Source organism: Medicago sativa, chromosome 2 (assembly GCF_051527215.1).
Source record: "Medicago sativa cultivar Bolivia chromosome 2, Bolivia_mono, whole genome shotgun sequence".
NCBI lineage: Eukaryota > Viridiplantae > Streptophyta > Magnoliopsida > Fabales > Fabaceae > Medicago > Medicago sativa.
The window spans coordinates 63,873,945-63,890,837 of record NC_140750.1 but is presented as its reverse complement, the minus strand read 5'-3'; the positions used below and the strand labels follow the sequence as shown (position 1 = coordinate 63,890,837).

General features: G+C 34.5%; 1 protein-coding gene across 5 annotated transcripts; it reads right to left on the bottom strand.

Annotated features, from left to right (window-relative positions):
• Window positions 1-10,153: 10,153 nt before the first annotated feature.
• On the bottom strand, window positions 10,154-16,293 carry IPT9 (isopentenyltransferase 9). Of its 5 annotated transcripts, none has more exons than XM_085745569.1 (12): window positions 16,171-16,293; window positions 15,752-16,006; window positions 14,599-14,652; window positions 14,358-14,400; window positions 14,106-14,197; window positions 13,349-13,547; window positions 12,714-12,945; window positions 12,443-12,537; window positions 11,742-11,836; window positions 11,112-11,187; window positions 10,511-10,650; window positions 10,154-10,423 (listed from the first exon to the last, which is right to left on the bottom strand). In XM_085745569.1, exons 3-12 carry the CDS (start codon window positions 14,607-14,609, stop codon window positions 10,360-10,362), a joined length of 1,047 nt encoding a protein of 348 aa, XP_085601695.1. In that variant the 5' UTR covers window positions 14,610-14,652; window positions 15,752-16,006; window positions 16,171-16,293; the 3' UTR covers window positions 10,154-10,359. The 5 variants fall into 5 exon arrangements, with proteins under 5 accessions (XP_085601695.1, XP_085601693.1, XP_085601692.1 ...); XM_085745567.1 differs by having other exon boundaries at window positions 14,106-14,214; window positions 16,171-16,292; XM_085745566.1 differs by having other exon boundaries at window positions 14,106-14,214; window positions 16,133-16,288.
• Between the last annotated feature and the right edge of the window lie 600 nt (window positions 16,294-16,893).

Here is a 16,893-nt window from a genome sequence, read left to right as displayed (position 1 = left end):
TTTCAGGTGGGCTAGAGGATAATATGTCTTTACTTTTTTCTTTACTCTATCTAAATTTAAGGTCTATCGTGGAAAGGACAATTTATGAATGGGTTTGGTCGGTATCTATTCATGTTTAATGAGAGCAAAAACCAACCAAAACTAGCTTAATCCAATCCAATTATATTAAAACAATATGCATTTGTGACTTATACAAAACAAATTATACACAATAGATATGAAGAGGAATCCAAAACCAAAAGAGAGATAAGACATAAGTGTTTATTTTTTAATTATTTAGTTATCTCATTAGACAACCTTGGATGTATATATAAAGAGGTTATACTCTTGCTATCTTCTAAGCTACTTCACAGACACACACACACACACACACAACATATAGCATTTTAGCGATTTGTAATTTTATTGTCACTTGAGTTTGTAAGCTTATGGCTACTACAAAGATGTCTAGGGCAATGATTTTCTTTATAATTATTGTTCCATTATTTATGAGTTCTGAGGCTAGAACTTTTCCTAAATTCTCATCTATGATGAGTACTAAAAAGGTTAGTAGTGAACTACTTTTACGTGACATGATCAAATATATAGCAAGAAATAATAGTGAGCATATCCACAAGAGGTCAATGCTTGGTAACCAATTGGAGAGAGTGGCACCTTCTGGGCCAGATGCTCACCATCACTAGTGTTAATCAGTATTGCTGGCTGACTGGAGGAAACTTTGATTGAAGTGATTGATCTTTACATTTTTTTTCTTTATCCTATATGTTTTTTCATGTAAAATAAACCCTGTGAGCACACGCAAAGAGTTATTTCAATGACAAAGTTTTGGCTATTGTATCTCACTATTTGCTTTAATGTTTTTTTAAGGGTACAAACTCATGTTATTTCACTATAAATAAGTTCTTCAATTCAAGAAGGGATAAAATTAAATACGGTGATTAGCATAAAATTTTGACCCCCATGTTAGATTGTGAGCAACAAACTTTGTTTGTCTCTTGATAAAACTAATCATATTCAGTAACATTTTTCTCATATAATTAACAACATAATTTAATCCTAGTTAAGATGTATGTCATCTGGTTAATGTTCTATTTATAAATACATTAAGTAGCACATTAGGAAATCTTTTCTAAATAAAAAAAATGGGTTACTTATGATTTTAGTTCCTAATATTTAAGCTAACTTTGATTTTGGCTTACAACAACAACTAAGTCTTATCCCACTAAGTGAGATCGGCTATATACATCAAATTACGCCATAATATTTATCATAAACTATATTTGGATCAAACTCGTTAACCTCTAAATCTTTGCTAATAGTCAGGGTCGTTCTTGGGCAAGGGCTAAGAGCTTTACGGAGTCGGGCCTCCAATTTATGGGGGCCTCAATTATTTAAAGGGGTATGAGTATAATTGTTGGGATGTAGGATAATATTTCATTTTGTTATGTAGGTCGAAATCAAACACTTATTATTCGACAAAAATAAAGAGTAAATGGACAAGCTAGGCCAAAATCACACATATGTCAACAACAAAAAATTCAACAAATCAAATTAAAATTAAAATAATGTTCTTTTTTAACAAGAAATAATGCTTATTGTTAATTTGTAATTGTTTAAATTATCATAAGTTTTTTTTCATTAGGGGCCATTTTTAATATTTGAGCCGAGTCTCCAATTTTATTGGAACGCCCTGCTAATAGTTTTTCATATAGTTTTTCTAGGTCTTCCTCTACTTCTTTTAATCTGACTCTCCTCCATCTTATATACTTTTCGTACTACAATATCTACAGGTTTTCTCTCTACATTCTCAAACCACCAAAGCCTATTTTCTATCATATTTTCTTTTGTAGGTGCTACCCCCCCACCCCCCCCCCCCCCCCCCCCCCCCCCCCCCCCCCCCCCCCCCCCCTCCCTCTCTCTCTCATTCAGCGTGCGTTTTCCGTCCCAAATCATATGGGTTGCCTCCCATAGCTCGACACCTCAACCCCATTAGGGTGGCTTGTATGAAAGAAAGAAAGAACACATCATCCTTCAATTTCCTCTTGTTTGGAAGGATGTCGATGAATTTGGCATAGAGAGATAAGTGTTCACATGCTCCTCTCAGTAGGATTTCAGAATTAATGCCCTTCCCTCTTTTAGAACAATGACTCTTTCTGTCAATGAATCTTCTTTTGTGTCTCTGATATCACGACGGTCTTGTTTACTTCCACCACTGCATCTTCCACTACTTCTAATGGATTTTTAATTGATATATTTGCAAGTGTTAGAGTGACATTTAATGGTTTTACATGAACTCCTTAGATCTTCCTTATCAGCAATGATAGGATAGAGTCAATCCCTTCACCAAGACCACACCGAGCTTCTTTTATGGACAACTTTCCAATTGAATTGAAACTTTACTGGGTCCTTATTCTTGAGGTAGTCGTCCTTGAAATATTGCATTACAATTCCCGGTTAGTGTAGTAGATTCTTCTCTCTTCAACTTCTGGGGATATGATAACTTAGCGTATTAAGGGATCTCACGAGGATTCTCACTTTCTTCAAGGATTTGTCGTCTACTCATTCTCAAAATGGAATCTTTGTCAGCAAGAGGCTCAAACATTGGGTGCATTCTGCTTCTCTTTGAACTGGGTTTGAAGTGTTGGTTGTACATCTTGCGCATCTTCCTACTTAAGATGGATTTCTAACGGTTGGTCATGGTGTTCTTCTTTCTTAACTTTTGTGAGAATGTATTCCTCAACATCTTGCATTATAGTCTCAAGAGAGGATTTATTTGGGGTATGTCATTTTCTTATTCGAACTTGAGTTGTTCTTCATGGACCACAGCTTGACAGATTTACTGTTGTGTTACACGGTTGTTCCTAATTTTTTTAATGTTTGCTTGAATTTCAGTTAAGCATCCAAATATTCCAAGAAGAAGAGCATGCTCTTGCTCTCCAGATACCCTCATAAATTCAAGGAAGTCATCCATATAACTCTTGGTTTCTTCCATCATATTTCGAATAGCTTCTTCAATATAAAATGGTGTGCTCCGTTCATACCCCAAGCATATGGATTCGATTAGTTTGTTGCAAAATTATCCATGAATCATTTCCTGAAACAATCATAAATAAAAATACACAAGTAGCACTGTTAGTTACTGTAAATAATAATAATTATTGTTATAATTATGATTATTACTATACCTTTTTTATAATAAAAAAATGAAAAATAAATAAAGAAAAAGAATAAAGAAAATAAAAAAAATAATTACGAATAAGTAATTTAAATTGCTTTGTCGAAAATATGAACAATCCCTGGCAACGGCGCCAAAAACTTGATGGTCAGATTTACGCAAGTGTACCAAATCGTTTACCAAGTAATAAAGTGTAAGTAGAGTATTATATCCACATGAATTGTTGTTCCAATTAGGCAATTTGTGTTACTTATTTGGGAACAAGAAAATAAATAAAAATGATAAAATAAAAGATAAAAGGGTTTATTTTTTTGCAATTTAATATGTTTGCAGCAGAGTAAGAGTTTAGAAGTAACCTTTTTTGATTGCAGAATGTTGGTGGTAGTTAGGATTCTTCGAATCCCCTCTATTCATTTGTTGGAATGAATTAACAGTCAAACATTATTCAGGGTTATTAAGAGTTTTCTATAAAAGTGATGAGTTTATGGGGTCTTACTACCTACCAGCTGTCAAGTTGCACATACTGATCACACGGGTTTGTATTTATGGGTTCTTACTTGGGTTTGGGTCCATCGCCCTCCCGCTGTCAGGTGCAACCTTACACCAAGGTTATCAGTCCTATAGGGAGATACATTTTGACACATAAAGGTACGTGTAGGTTCTTACTTACTGATAAGTGCCAAGAAGTGTTATTTTCATGTTATATTTCATACACTTTTTGTTACTTGTTTTACAAGTTATCGAAGGAAAAGCCGAGAAATAAGTGTTAAATGCCTTATTACGCTTTATATATCTTACTCTATCCTTTTGTGCAGAAATTAGCCGCAAGACACTGATTAAAGACCAAAACCATGGAAAAACACTATTTGGGCAGAAGCTGATCCAGGAGGCAAGCCACTCGCACTCAAACTCGCAACTGCGAGTTCCAAATGCGAACAACTCGCAACTGCGAGCTCCCTTACTCGCAACTGCGAGTTAGGGCGGTTTGACCCCCTCATTTATGACGTGGCAGCTTTGCATTGGTCCAGAGAAGCAACTCGCATCTGCGAGTGTTGTAGCTCGCATCTGCGAGTTCAGGCAGGGCAGAGGCTATAAAACACCCCACTTGCTATTCCTTGAAGATATTATGTTGGGATTTTCTTAGATATTTTGAGGATCCTTTTCTCTTAGTTTTTCATAGTTTTTAGCTTGTAATTTTATAGAGAGAAAGAAGGTAGTTCTTCATAGAGTGAGAGTGGTTTTGGAAGTTGGATGCTTACTCCTTAGTTGAGACATCACAAGTGTAATGAATCCTTCCTTTTCAAGCTATCCTTGCAAGGCTTCCATGATGATGTGTAGCTAAACACTCTTTGTTAGGATGAGAGGTACTTGATCTTGCTAAACATGTAATCCTTTTGATCTTGCAATATATGATTCTAGCAATTTATATTCAATATTGTTGTTATTCTTGTGTTAATGCTTTCAATAAGATTCAAGATGATTTGGACACAAACTCTTGAATCTAGAGCTAGAATAGCAATATATCTTAGGTTAACTTCTTTGACAACTTTGTTAATCTTGTGATAATCACCATAATCAAGAGTTTAATGCTTTCGGATGCTTAATCAGGCTGGACACGGTCGATTAAGTTATCCGATCGACTTTGTTATCGTTTAAGGGATTTGGACACGAATGTTTAAACGATACCTTAGAAATAATTATATCACTTTGGACACGAAGGGTAGTTTAGAATTGATTGTGATAATGTTGTTTATAAAGCTAGAATTTGTATGGATCATTTGGTTACGTGTGATGCTTGGTTAAAGAACGCTACTCCTAACAAGTTTCAATCCTTATTTATCTCATTTTTACTTTTCGCAATTAGTTTAGCTAGTTACATTTCAATTCAAACAAACAAGTACTCTTAATACTTGGAATGATAATTGATGTTAAACTGTCCTTGATAACGCACTATTCCCTGTGGAGACGATACAAAAATACTTATCTTGTTTGATGCTAAGAACGACTTTCATCACTTACTCATAGGTATTTGAAACAATGACGGATATTAGGGTTCATAAATTCTCTATGTCCTAATGGTACCCCCATCGATTGAATCTTAGAAGTTCATCAACATACTCTCCTTCGTTATAGTTCTACAAACAGACAACCCTGTCTTGTCTACCTTACCACGAATTTTAGAAGAATAAAGCTACGGAGCTGATTTAAATCTCGGATTATAACGTTTTCGCTAATTACTGTTTCTGTTATCTTAGTTACTTCCTGATTGGGGCAGGCTTGCGCCAATAGTAGGTATGTCACCTCCCTAAGTACCGTTATCTCAGGGCGATTCGCCAAGAGAAGCAAAGTCTTACGAATAGTAAAATTAAATAGGATTCCACAAAATAAATGAATAAAAACTTTAAATTAAAAATATCCAACAAACAAAATAGAGGTTCATCTTACAATCTTGGCCTAAAAAGATTTAGTTACTCATGGTAACTAAAGACAAATTACAAAAGAAATAATACATACCCTAGATACTTATAGTGAGGAGAGAGACTCCTCCCTTGAAGCTCCTAGTGTTTACCTTCCTCTTGAACCGTTCGTTCTGAATGAAAATTATGAATGAGAGGAGTGGTATCTATAGGGAGAGTTTCCACCTGAAATTGGACTTAAAAGTCGGGCTTTTCCACATAAAAGTAGCAAAAAAACCATTCTGGCCCGCTCTTCTCACACTTGGGGCGCATAGCTGGGGCGCCCAAGTGTATTTTTGCAACACTTAGGGCGCCTAACTGTATTTTTTCTCACACTTGGGACGCATGGATCATGCTTGAGGCACCCCAGTGTATTTTCCTACGCTTGACGTTTGTTTCTTCGTCTTTTTGGGTGTTTGCTTCAATATAAGATGTCTTGGGATTTGGGAACATAATTCCTCCTTTTATAATGTCTGCTGAGGCCTCTTGAATCTTCATTCATGGTCTTCCAAAAGTCTTCACAAATCTTCAAATGTTTTGCTTTGCCGATTTCTATGAATTCTTCGCAAATTACATCAAAACCCCCTAGAATTGCTATGTTTCAGGAAAAGTAGAATTACATGACTCAATATAGAAAACATTACAAAATGTCCCAAAATTATATGCAATTACTCTAATACTCCTCTATTCTGGATGAAAAACTAACTGAAAATGAATGAAAAACATGATAAGAATAACGTAAGATGACATGTCATTAACTAAAAAAAATATATTCTCCAAGAATACTCTTGAGCATTTTCCAGACTTATAAAATATAATTTTCCCTACCAAATTCTCCAAACTTAAAATGTAGTTTTCCCTAACAAATTCTATAAGAACGACATTTGGATTCCGGTAAGGAATGTATAGCCGAACAAGCAGCATGTTAGTTGGAGCCATTTATAGCAAGGCCATGTGATTTTCTTCTGTTTTCTTTTTGGAAATAGTTTTTTTTTTTTTTATTGACAAGATTGGAAATGGTTGTTGTCATGTGATTAGAACCCAAACACTTTCATCATGCTATGTAAATTGATGCAAATTTCGGGTGGGCTAGAGGATAATATGTCTTTATTTTTTTTCTTTACTCTATCTAAAGTTAAGTTCCATCGTGGAAAGGACAATTTATGAATGGGTTTGGTCGGTATCTATTCATGTTTAATGAGAGCAAAAACCAACCAAAACTAGCTTAATCCAATTATATTAAACAATATGCATTTGTCACTTATACAAAACAAATTATACTCAATAGATATGAAGAGGAATCCAAAACCAAAAGAGAGATAAGACATAAGTGTTTATTTTTTAATTATTTAGTAATCTCATTAGACAACCTTGGATGTATATATAAAGAGGTTACTCTTGCTATCTTCTAAGCTACTTCACAAACACACACACACACACAACATATAGCATTTTAGCAATTTGTAATTTTATTGTCACTTGAGTTTGTAAGCTTATGGCTACTACAAAGATGTCTAGGGCATTGATTTTCTTTATAATTATTGTTCCATTATTTATGAGTTCTGAGGCTAGAACTTTTCCAAAATTCTCATCTATGATGAGTACTAAAAAGGTTAGTAGTGAACTACTTTTACATGACATGATCAAAAATATTGTAAGAGTTAATAGTGAGTATATTCACAAGAGGTCAATGCTTGGTGGACAATTGGAGAGAGTTGCACCTGCTGGGCCAGATTCTCAGCATCACTAGTGTTAACCAGTATTGTTGGCTGAGTAGAGGAAACTTTGGTTGAAGTTATTATTAATCTTTACATTTTTTTTTCTTTATCTTGTATGTTTTTTCATGTAAAATAAAACCTGTGAGCACACACAAAATGTTACTTCAATGACAACGTTTTGGCTATTTTATATCAATATTTACTTTAATCCAACTCATGTCATCTCAAAATAAATATGGTCTTCAATTCAAGATGAATGAAGATATGGATGAAATTTTGAAATTGTGAGTAATAAAATATGTTTGTCTCTTGATAAAACTAATCATATAATAATTCAATCCTGATTAAAATGTTTTTCTTCTAGTTAATGTTCTATTTATTTATAAAATACATTGTAGCACTTGACAGCACTTTTTATAATAATAACAACAACAACATAAGCATTTTTGGATCTCCATCAATTAGTTATTTAAGTAAACGTCGAATTATTCTGGAAAAAAAAAAAGAACAAGACAGATATCCCTTATATATATGATTAAATAACCAATATGTTGTTTTCAGATTCAAAAGAGAATAAATTAATCTAACATATATCATTACAGGACTAAAATGTACATTTACTATTTGCCTAAACTTCTCGCTGAAGACTAAATAATTAGTAATATTTCTTCTCAAGGTAATCGAGTTATTGAGTTAAAATGTGTGTCGCCACCAAACGGTACACAAAATCTTCTAGGAGTATATTGTGGTCTGACTTAGGACATTTGATCAAATAGTTTAAATAAGTACTCCATTTAATACGTGTTTACTGTAAAAGTACTCAAGTATAACATGATTTACGATTAAACGGAGAATGAGAAAAATCTTTGCATAAGCCTTTATAAGTTATTTATATAAGCAGTTTTAGATAGTTTATAAAAATAAGTTTAATTTTCAATGGAGTATGGTTTATATATAGAGATATATAAGAGGGGCGAGGGACGGAGAAGGAGCTTAGCTAGACGGTAAGGACAATTGGTTGAAATGCGTAAACAAAGATTGTTTTTCATTGTCTTACGATTTTTGTTTCTTTTATTACTTGTTGTTGTTCTAAAAAAATTTTTATTTATTTGCCTTCTTGCCAACAACTCTGGGAAAATTTTATCTCAGTTTTTAAATATACAACAATTGCCTCATATGATTGCAAAGTGGCAATGTTTTTTGAGGGCATCAGAAAACTAATACAAGAACCAAAAACCTCACATGCAAAGGCATTTAGGAAAACAGAAAAGTGGTGGGAAAAAAACACAGACCAAACCGTGCTCTTTCATCTCATGCCACTCCTCCAGCTTTCCTTTCCACTCCCACCCTAACAGATGCAGACAATGCCAAAGACATCGACAATGGTGATTCACTCGCCGTAGGTGGACACATCTACAAATATATGCGACTTGCCCTCAAGGCCGGCGTGTTTGCCACCGTCACTCTTTTTCTTCAGGCTGCCACTGCTGTTCTTTGTTTTGGTGGGTGTTCACCCTTATTTTATTTTGGGTTGAAATCCCAACTCAAATTCCATTTTCTGTTAAAATGTATTTTAAATTTCAAAGATTGAGTTATGTAACTAGTGTATTAGTGTTAAATTGATACTTAGCATAGCCTATGGGAAAGTAAGGCCTCAAGTTTGGTTTGGTTTTGAGTGAACAAATTAGAGAGGCATCACATTATTAGGTATTAAAATAAAGGTGAGATCTTAAAATTAATGGTATATGAAGGGAATTGAGTGGTTGGACGGGGACCTAATGCAAGTATATGTATGGCCTTACCGTGGGTCAGCCATAGCCGCCACACGATTATGCAACCGCAATAGCAGCATCTTCACCTCCCATCCCTTGTCAGCTGTGAGATACAGTCATCACCCCTAACAATAGTCTTCGATCATCATTCCTCGCAAATGTGTGCTCCTGTTGTGCAGAATCGCCACCACACCGCAAACCCACATGCCCTTTGCTTCATGCAAACCGGATCACCATTCCAGTCTCCTCTGCTGCAAGGAACTACTTCCCCAAGATAAGTGTGCCGCAACACGCTCTTGCCACTGCAACAATGACTTCCCTACCACACATTTGCCGAGAGATTATGTGGTTACACTCTAAGTGTCAAACCTCTACGAGGCCCTTGCTCCCTCCAGCAAATGCCATCTTTAACAGACCCTTCATCACCGGTCGATCATTAGCAAGACCTCCTTGTCCTGTTTCTTTTCACCCTCTACAGTGGTGTTTGTTTAAGTTTAAGAATGGATGTTTGGGTCTCTTTCAACCTTAATCCTATGCCTCCCCTTTATCTCATTTCTCTACTTTATTTCCACTTCTCCAGAACCAATCGCAAGAAATCAGTTAGTTCCAGTGCCCTTTACTCTATCTGCCTAACCTTTATCTCCAGAACCACTCTCAAAGTTATTGATAAGCTAGGAGCCACCACATGCAGTGATGGCAGGCAACCGGACAGTGATGGCGCAATATGCTGGCGAGGGACACAAAATAACTAAACTTTGATAAAGACAAGGAAAGAAAAAATGAAGTTAAAACCAAATTATATTGTTTTTTCTGATATTTCATCACTTTCATATGCGGGCGGGTCTATGCTACCCAAAGAGAGGAAACAAGAATATACAGATACGGTGGGAAGGTAAAGGATATAAAGATAAATATAAAAAATCAATTCTTAATATTAATCGAGTCCACAAATGCTTTAGAATTCTATGAACATTATGATGACATCAAGGATCCTGGTTTGTGTAAAAGGAGGAAAAGAAATTAACTTACAAATTTTGCTCAAAAAATAAATTTAACTTACAAATTCAGCTGTCATTACAGTGTTCTTCTATCAATAATATTCTACATAAAAGTCAACAAAAGGATGTTAACAAGCAAGGAAACAAAAACAAAACTTCCTATTTAACCTGCAATACTCCTCTATAATTCCAAATATGCAGCTAATTCAAGCGAATGTAAAACGAAAAATCTCCATCCCTTCACTTCTGAGTCTTCTGTATCCATTCCAAAATAGGATAACAATCTTCCCCGTTCACAAAATGCCTTCATATAGAAACAATTATTAATATTTGCAGCAGTGAATATCATCAACACTGCATAAATATATACCAGATACTAAAAACAAAATACCTATTTCTGGTGCGGTAAGCCTTTAGTTTAGCAGCTATTCGAGTATTAGTAATATCTCTCGACATTCTAAGGTGTTCGGGCACAAAAAGATTTCCATTCTGATTGTGGTATGCATCATGAATGAAGTTCAGAACGGTTTCCTGGAATAAGTTGTTCATCATAATCAGCATAAGCTTTAAAAAAATTACAGATTGAGTAACAGAACAGCAAACATCTTCCTCCAATTACATACAACCACATGCACATTGACATATACACATACATGCATAAGATAACCACTACTTAGGCTCCATAAAAGGACTTCAATAAAGCATGTTAAAGCTCGTTAAAATAGTTGATACTATGACATCCACAATGCGAGTGTGGAGTTGAGCAAAACTACATTAAAACAGTACTAAAAATTCTTAAAAGTAAAAAGGCAGGTAGAGTTGTTAGTATCTAGGGATATAATTTTATTGCCATTTCACTATTATTTCTAAAATTGGGTGAGACATTGATAGTTCTTCACATTATTATAGTAGTACCAGTATACATAAGAAATTAAATGAAGTCATATATGAAGATGTAGTAACACTAGTGAAAAAAGATTCAATCGTTATACCAGAGGTTTAGAAGCATCAAGCCAATGGTATATACGTTCATTACGAAACCAAGTCAACTGTCGTTTCGCGAAATTCCTGCACAAACCAAATCAAGTAAGAGCATTGCCAAATAACCCAATCAGCTAAACCACTGTTCACAACCAGCAAAACATGGGAAGCATCTAACGTCCTGGTGCATAGTTGGGATAGCATTTCAGACTCTCCAGCTATTTCTTTAAAAAGAAAAGTTTAACATCCCAGCATGCATTTTCTAATTACAACAATGGTGTAAATCCAACTTAGCTGAGTTGAGAAAGTAGCAGAACAACTAGACCAATGTCCTACAAGCAAGATAGTGAAGCACAAGCTGCCATCCTTGACTTCGTACATATTAAGGTTGAGCATGAAAAGCTTTTTTAAGCAATTGCTCGTTCAGAATACAAAGTATTTAAAATATGACATGCAAGTATAGATATTTATCTATATCCATAACCAATCAACTTGCCCAACAGTTGTCAGAATACTAGGATAGTGTTTTTTTTAATGTTAATGGATCATAATTATCTTTTCCCACATAGCATACTTTAAGTTGTACATAATTTAGCCAATGTCAAGGGTACCGTTATCTTATGTAAAACAAAACGCATTACCTTGAAGCTTTTTGAAATTCAGACAAGAATCTGTAAAATTCTCCAGCTGAGCTCTGACCCCCTTGTTCTCTGCATCCTATTAAGTAATCCATGGCCTGAAATTGGTGAATCACAAGAAAAATGTAAGTCAAACCATTCTCACTATTTATATCAAAAATGCAATTATCATATATAGGTATATGTAAAAATACAACATGTGGGCTAACAAACAATATTAGATTGCTAACATTATTATCCGAATTAAGATATTGATCCGAATTGCAACCATAATTTAAAGTTATACATGAACGTGGGCTTATTTGTTTTATAAAAAAAAAAATCACTTTTGTTTGAAAAAAAAAAAATCAGGCTTGTAATTGTTGAAAGTAGCTTCTGAAAATAACGGTGATGATAATTACTTTTTAAAATAAAAGTGATTTTATAATTCCACTAAATGGAAAAAATAAATAAATAACTTCTGCATCACATAAAATATCTGAGATATATATCAGTGTTTTACACAATCTTAAAATCACATTTTCCAAAAGCTTAAATAAACAGGGCCTAAAAATTGGAAGAATGTTAAACCAATGATATTTCTTAAAGCATGTCTGGTTCTTGTCTGTATTTACTTACAACCAAATCTATTTCCTTATTTGAGTTTTGCAGATAGAGTAATAATGAAATGTAAATATAAAAAAGATAAGTGAAAAACAATATACTTGTCTGTAACCAATTGCTTTTGTTGGAGAGTTGGAGTTTGGATGAAGACCGATATCAATAAGCCATTGAGCCTCGGACAAAAGGCCATCCCCTCCTGCAATCAAAAAGAACCAAGAGATTTAATGCTATTAGATATTCACGTGATGTAGACAAAAAGCATTGTATGCACTGTTATAACAGTAAACATAAATTGATTTGCAAGCGCATACATGTACACAAGAATATTCTATAAAATGTATACTGAATAAAATTGTGTTTCCAGTTAATTACCTAATATCATATCTTCACACCGATAATCAATTGATTTGTAGAGGTCAAGTCTGTCGCTAGAAAGGAAAAAACACATAAAATTGTAGTCTAACTTTGCTGAATCGGTTTCTTTCATAGCATCATAATTAGTATTCATATCAGATGAATCAGAACCATCAGCAACTCTATAATCACCCTGTTCCCTGAAAGAATCATATGGTATCCGAAAAGCAGAAGGAGGTGATCCACTAGACTGCCATTTCAAAAGATATAAATATATGGTGAATTGATGATATATTTCAGAAAATTCCATAGTCAAAGAAACCATACATTCCACATATACATACACAGAAAAATAAAGGTATAAACACATAACTCACTAAGAAGTAAGCAGTCAGTTAGAAATAAGCACGTTTGAAAGAGATAAGAGCACCAGATTGAGTAAATAAATGTCTGGCAATGTAATTGAGTGTGTTATCATATATTTACACAATTGCACCCATGTGTTAAAAATGAAAAAGAGAAAGACAGGCAAGAAAGGATATTAAAATGTAAACATTGAGAGTTTTATCCAATCTTTTGGTAAAGGTTAGTATCCAGCCAAGAACTTAGAGGTATTTAATGTTTATGCACAACTTTATAAATTGCAAACTTGCCTTAATAATCTCTAGACTACGCCGTAATCGGTACCAATCATTCACTGCTATCTGTTGGACCTTTGGATCACCAGCTTTTACCACCAACTGCACAGCAGCTTCCCAGTCGTCATTTCTCTGTAATTCAGCTAACTCCATACAAGCTTGAGATGTTATCTCTGCAGAGGCTTTAGGCACATCTGGCTTTCCATATATGAACCTTGTATTTTAAAGATCAAAGAACAGAACTCATAGGTATATACTCCACATAAACTGGTCTATAAGTACTTACAGAAAAGAAACACAATAATGAAGTGAAATAAAAGAGTGATAATTCACTAAAACAGTGGATGTTCATACAGTAGCATTTAATTAAAGTTCGTGTATAGTGTACAGAAGACAAACCAATTGGACCTCTAGCTTCATATCATGTAATCAACTGAACATTAATTAAGACTAGTAAATTACCATAGTATACCTACAAAGTATCTACACATCATTCAATTACGTAAGTTATGCAAAACTCAGGAGCCAGAACCGAGTCTGCATTACTTTTTTCCTGATACTGTACTATTGTATAATCATGCAACTATATAAATATATGAGAGATTGCAGATGAAATGAATGACTTCATCCATAACGTGAGGAAATAAGAAAAGTGGATTCCATTTACTCTTTATGCTCTCTTATTAGCATGTTACAAATACGTGACACAGCCTCTATATAGCTTAGTATTTGTACTTTGTAGTTAACAAAGTAGGTGATGAAAAAGGCATACCATCTTAAATACAGTCCAGTGCCCCCAACAACAATCGGAACACGGCCGTTGTCAAGAATAGATCTTGTCGCTTTCCTTGCATCCTCAAAAAACTGCCCAACAGAATAATCTGATAAATAATAATTAGTTTCAAATTTCAATTGGACAAAATAAAATACCTCTGAAAATCCAACGACAGAGAAATGAATATGAGGATATTCGTGTATGAATCCTTGCTTAAACAAATATAGATTAGTATCAAAGAAAACGGACCTTCAGATGGATGAAGTATGTCAACCAGATGATGCAGCACTTCCTAACAAGAAAGGCAAACAAAACAAAATTGAAAGAACTTCAAACTACGATTCAAAATCCAGTATTATGTTACAACTAAATAATATATCCCAAAAGTTACAACAGGCAACCCAAGTCGCAATTGCAAGGAACAAAATCTATACATTTCTAACAAAGACAAATGCATAACAAATACATATCATTGCACAACTGTACACACCTTTCTGTCATTCAATGAAGGCTTTGCAGATCCAACATCAAGACCCTTATATACCTGTAATAAAAGCAAAGGAAGCCATCTTGAATTAAAAAAACATCAAAACTAGTTCCATTGTAATGTATAACTCTTTTTTTTTTTTTTTCACATTGTAATGTACAAGACAAAGAGAAATATCATTTCCATATACATACTAATTTAATTCCATCACAACAACAACCACATATCATTCTCAACCGATTTATCACTTAAAAAAAAAAAAAAACCTCCTAATCAAGGTAGTTAAAATCGGAAAGGGGAAGTAAAATCGTAAATCCAACGATTATACAAAATTCACAAACTCATAAGCATAGCTCACAAGTAAGGTAATTAAAACATTAAGTCACACTTTAAATACTTATATAAATTTCAATTCATTGATAAGCATAATCTTAGAAATGTTTCAAATCGGGAAAGCATAATCCCACTAAAATATGAGCTATTCCACTAAAATAGTACTCTTAATCGTTGAGTTGAGGGTAAGCATAATCTCAAAATCATGGGATTTTTACGATTCAAATCGGGATTTTAACTATCATGAAGAAAGAAAGAAAAAAAAGGCAACCCGGTGCACTAAAGCTCCCGCATACGCAGGGTCCGGGAAGAGGTCCCACCAGTTTTTGGTGTATTGTACGCAGACCCTGTTTTTACACAAGAGTCTGGTTCCTGGACTTGAACCTGTGACCTTTCAGTCACATGACAACAACTTTGTCAGTTGCGCTAAGGTTACCCCTTGGGATTTTAACTATCATGGTTCTAATTAAAATAAAAATCTCTCACCATGTAAATATACTTCAGTATCTAAAACAATGTTGTCAATCACAGATATGAGAAAACATAAGTTTGTTCAAACTTCAAATTCCGCTACACTGCATTGTTATAGGTGCTATTCAACAACCAATGTCTTCAACCGCAAATCGCGGAAAATAGTGGTTTGTTCAAATTCAATTAAGCTATAATGCTATAGTGCTATACGCTGATATAGCCGCTATTTAACAATATTTTGTACCAAATAGTGTATCACTAAAAATAACCGTATATTCAAATTCTGCTACACTGAAAAGAAAAGAAAAATGAATGTTGATTTTTGTTTGAAATGTTTATCGTAGATTCATACCTGAACAGAATCGGCACTAACGATATCACCATTGAGGCGTTTAGCGAGTTCCATTGCGAGACGGCTCTTACCGGAACCGGTGGGTCCAGAAATAACTATGACTTTCTCTTTCTTCTTCTCCGTTAATGATGCGGTGACGAAAAAGCGGCGCCGGAAATTGTAAGAGAGCGGAGTAGTTCGGAAAATTGGATGTTCCGGGAGGCGGAGGCACGTGCGGAGACTGTGTACTCCGTTGTTCATCATCTTTGGACTAAACTGAAGAAGTGTTGTAAAATTCAAAGTTTCATGTATAAATATTACTCTAGATAATAATTGGATAAAGGAGATATATTTACTGGGTAAGATGAGGAAATCAAACATAGTTTTAAAAACCGGTCATACCGGTTCGGTCTGCTTATCGGATCGGTCATGGTACTGACCTGATGGGACCGGCGTGAACCGGAATAAACCGGTGTATCAGATACTAAACCCTTGTGTTGTGCATCCTAGAATTGGAGATGAGGTTACAAACTAAACTAGTACAAAGAGAAGAATTGACTGACTGCTGATGTTTTTTGAGTGTCACTACATATTACTTAAAGGAAACCCTACATATCTGGAAATGTCAACATTACCCTCCATCTCTACTGAAAAAGCAATGTTATTTGAATAACTATTTATTGTGACAACTTGTTGGACAACCAAATTTTACAAAGAAATTTAGGTAGAATGATTATGTGAGTAAGAGAGAGGAAATTGTTACAAAAGTTATCAAAAATAGTTGTTCAAATATCATTTCTCCTACTGAAAATCACGTGATGTTTTATGCACGGCTTGAAAGTTGAAAGCTTTGCTTTAAGATTAAAATAAGGCACTACAAAAAAAATTATTGCAAAAATGGCTCAAGCTTTGCTTTAAGATTAAAATAAGGCACACTACAAAAAAAATTATTGCAAAAATGGCTCAGGTGGAAAATGGCTCAGGTGGGACTTGAACCAACGAAACAAAAAAATGGCTCAGGTGGAAAATGGCTCAGGTGGGACTTGAACCAACGAAACAACCATGCAAATAAATGCAATCAACTATACATTCCCGCACCACTAGACCAATGCGCAACACATGACTTATTTTCGCTTTAATTATATATAATAACTATTTTAGTT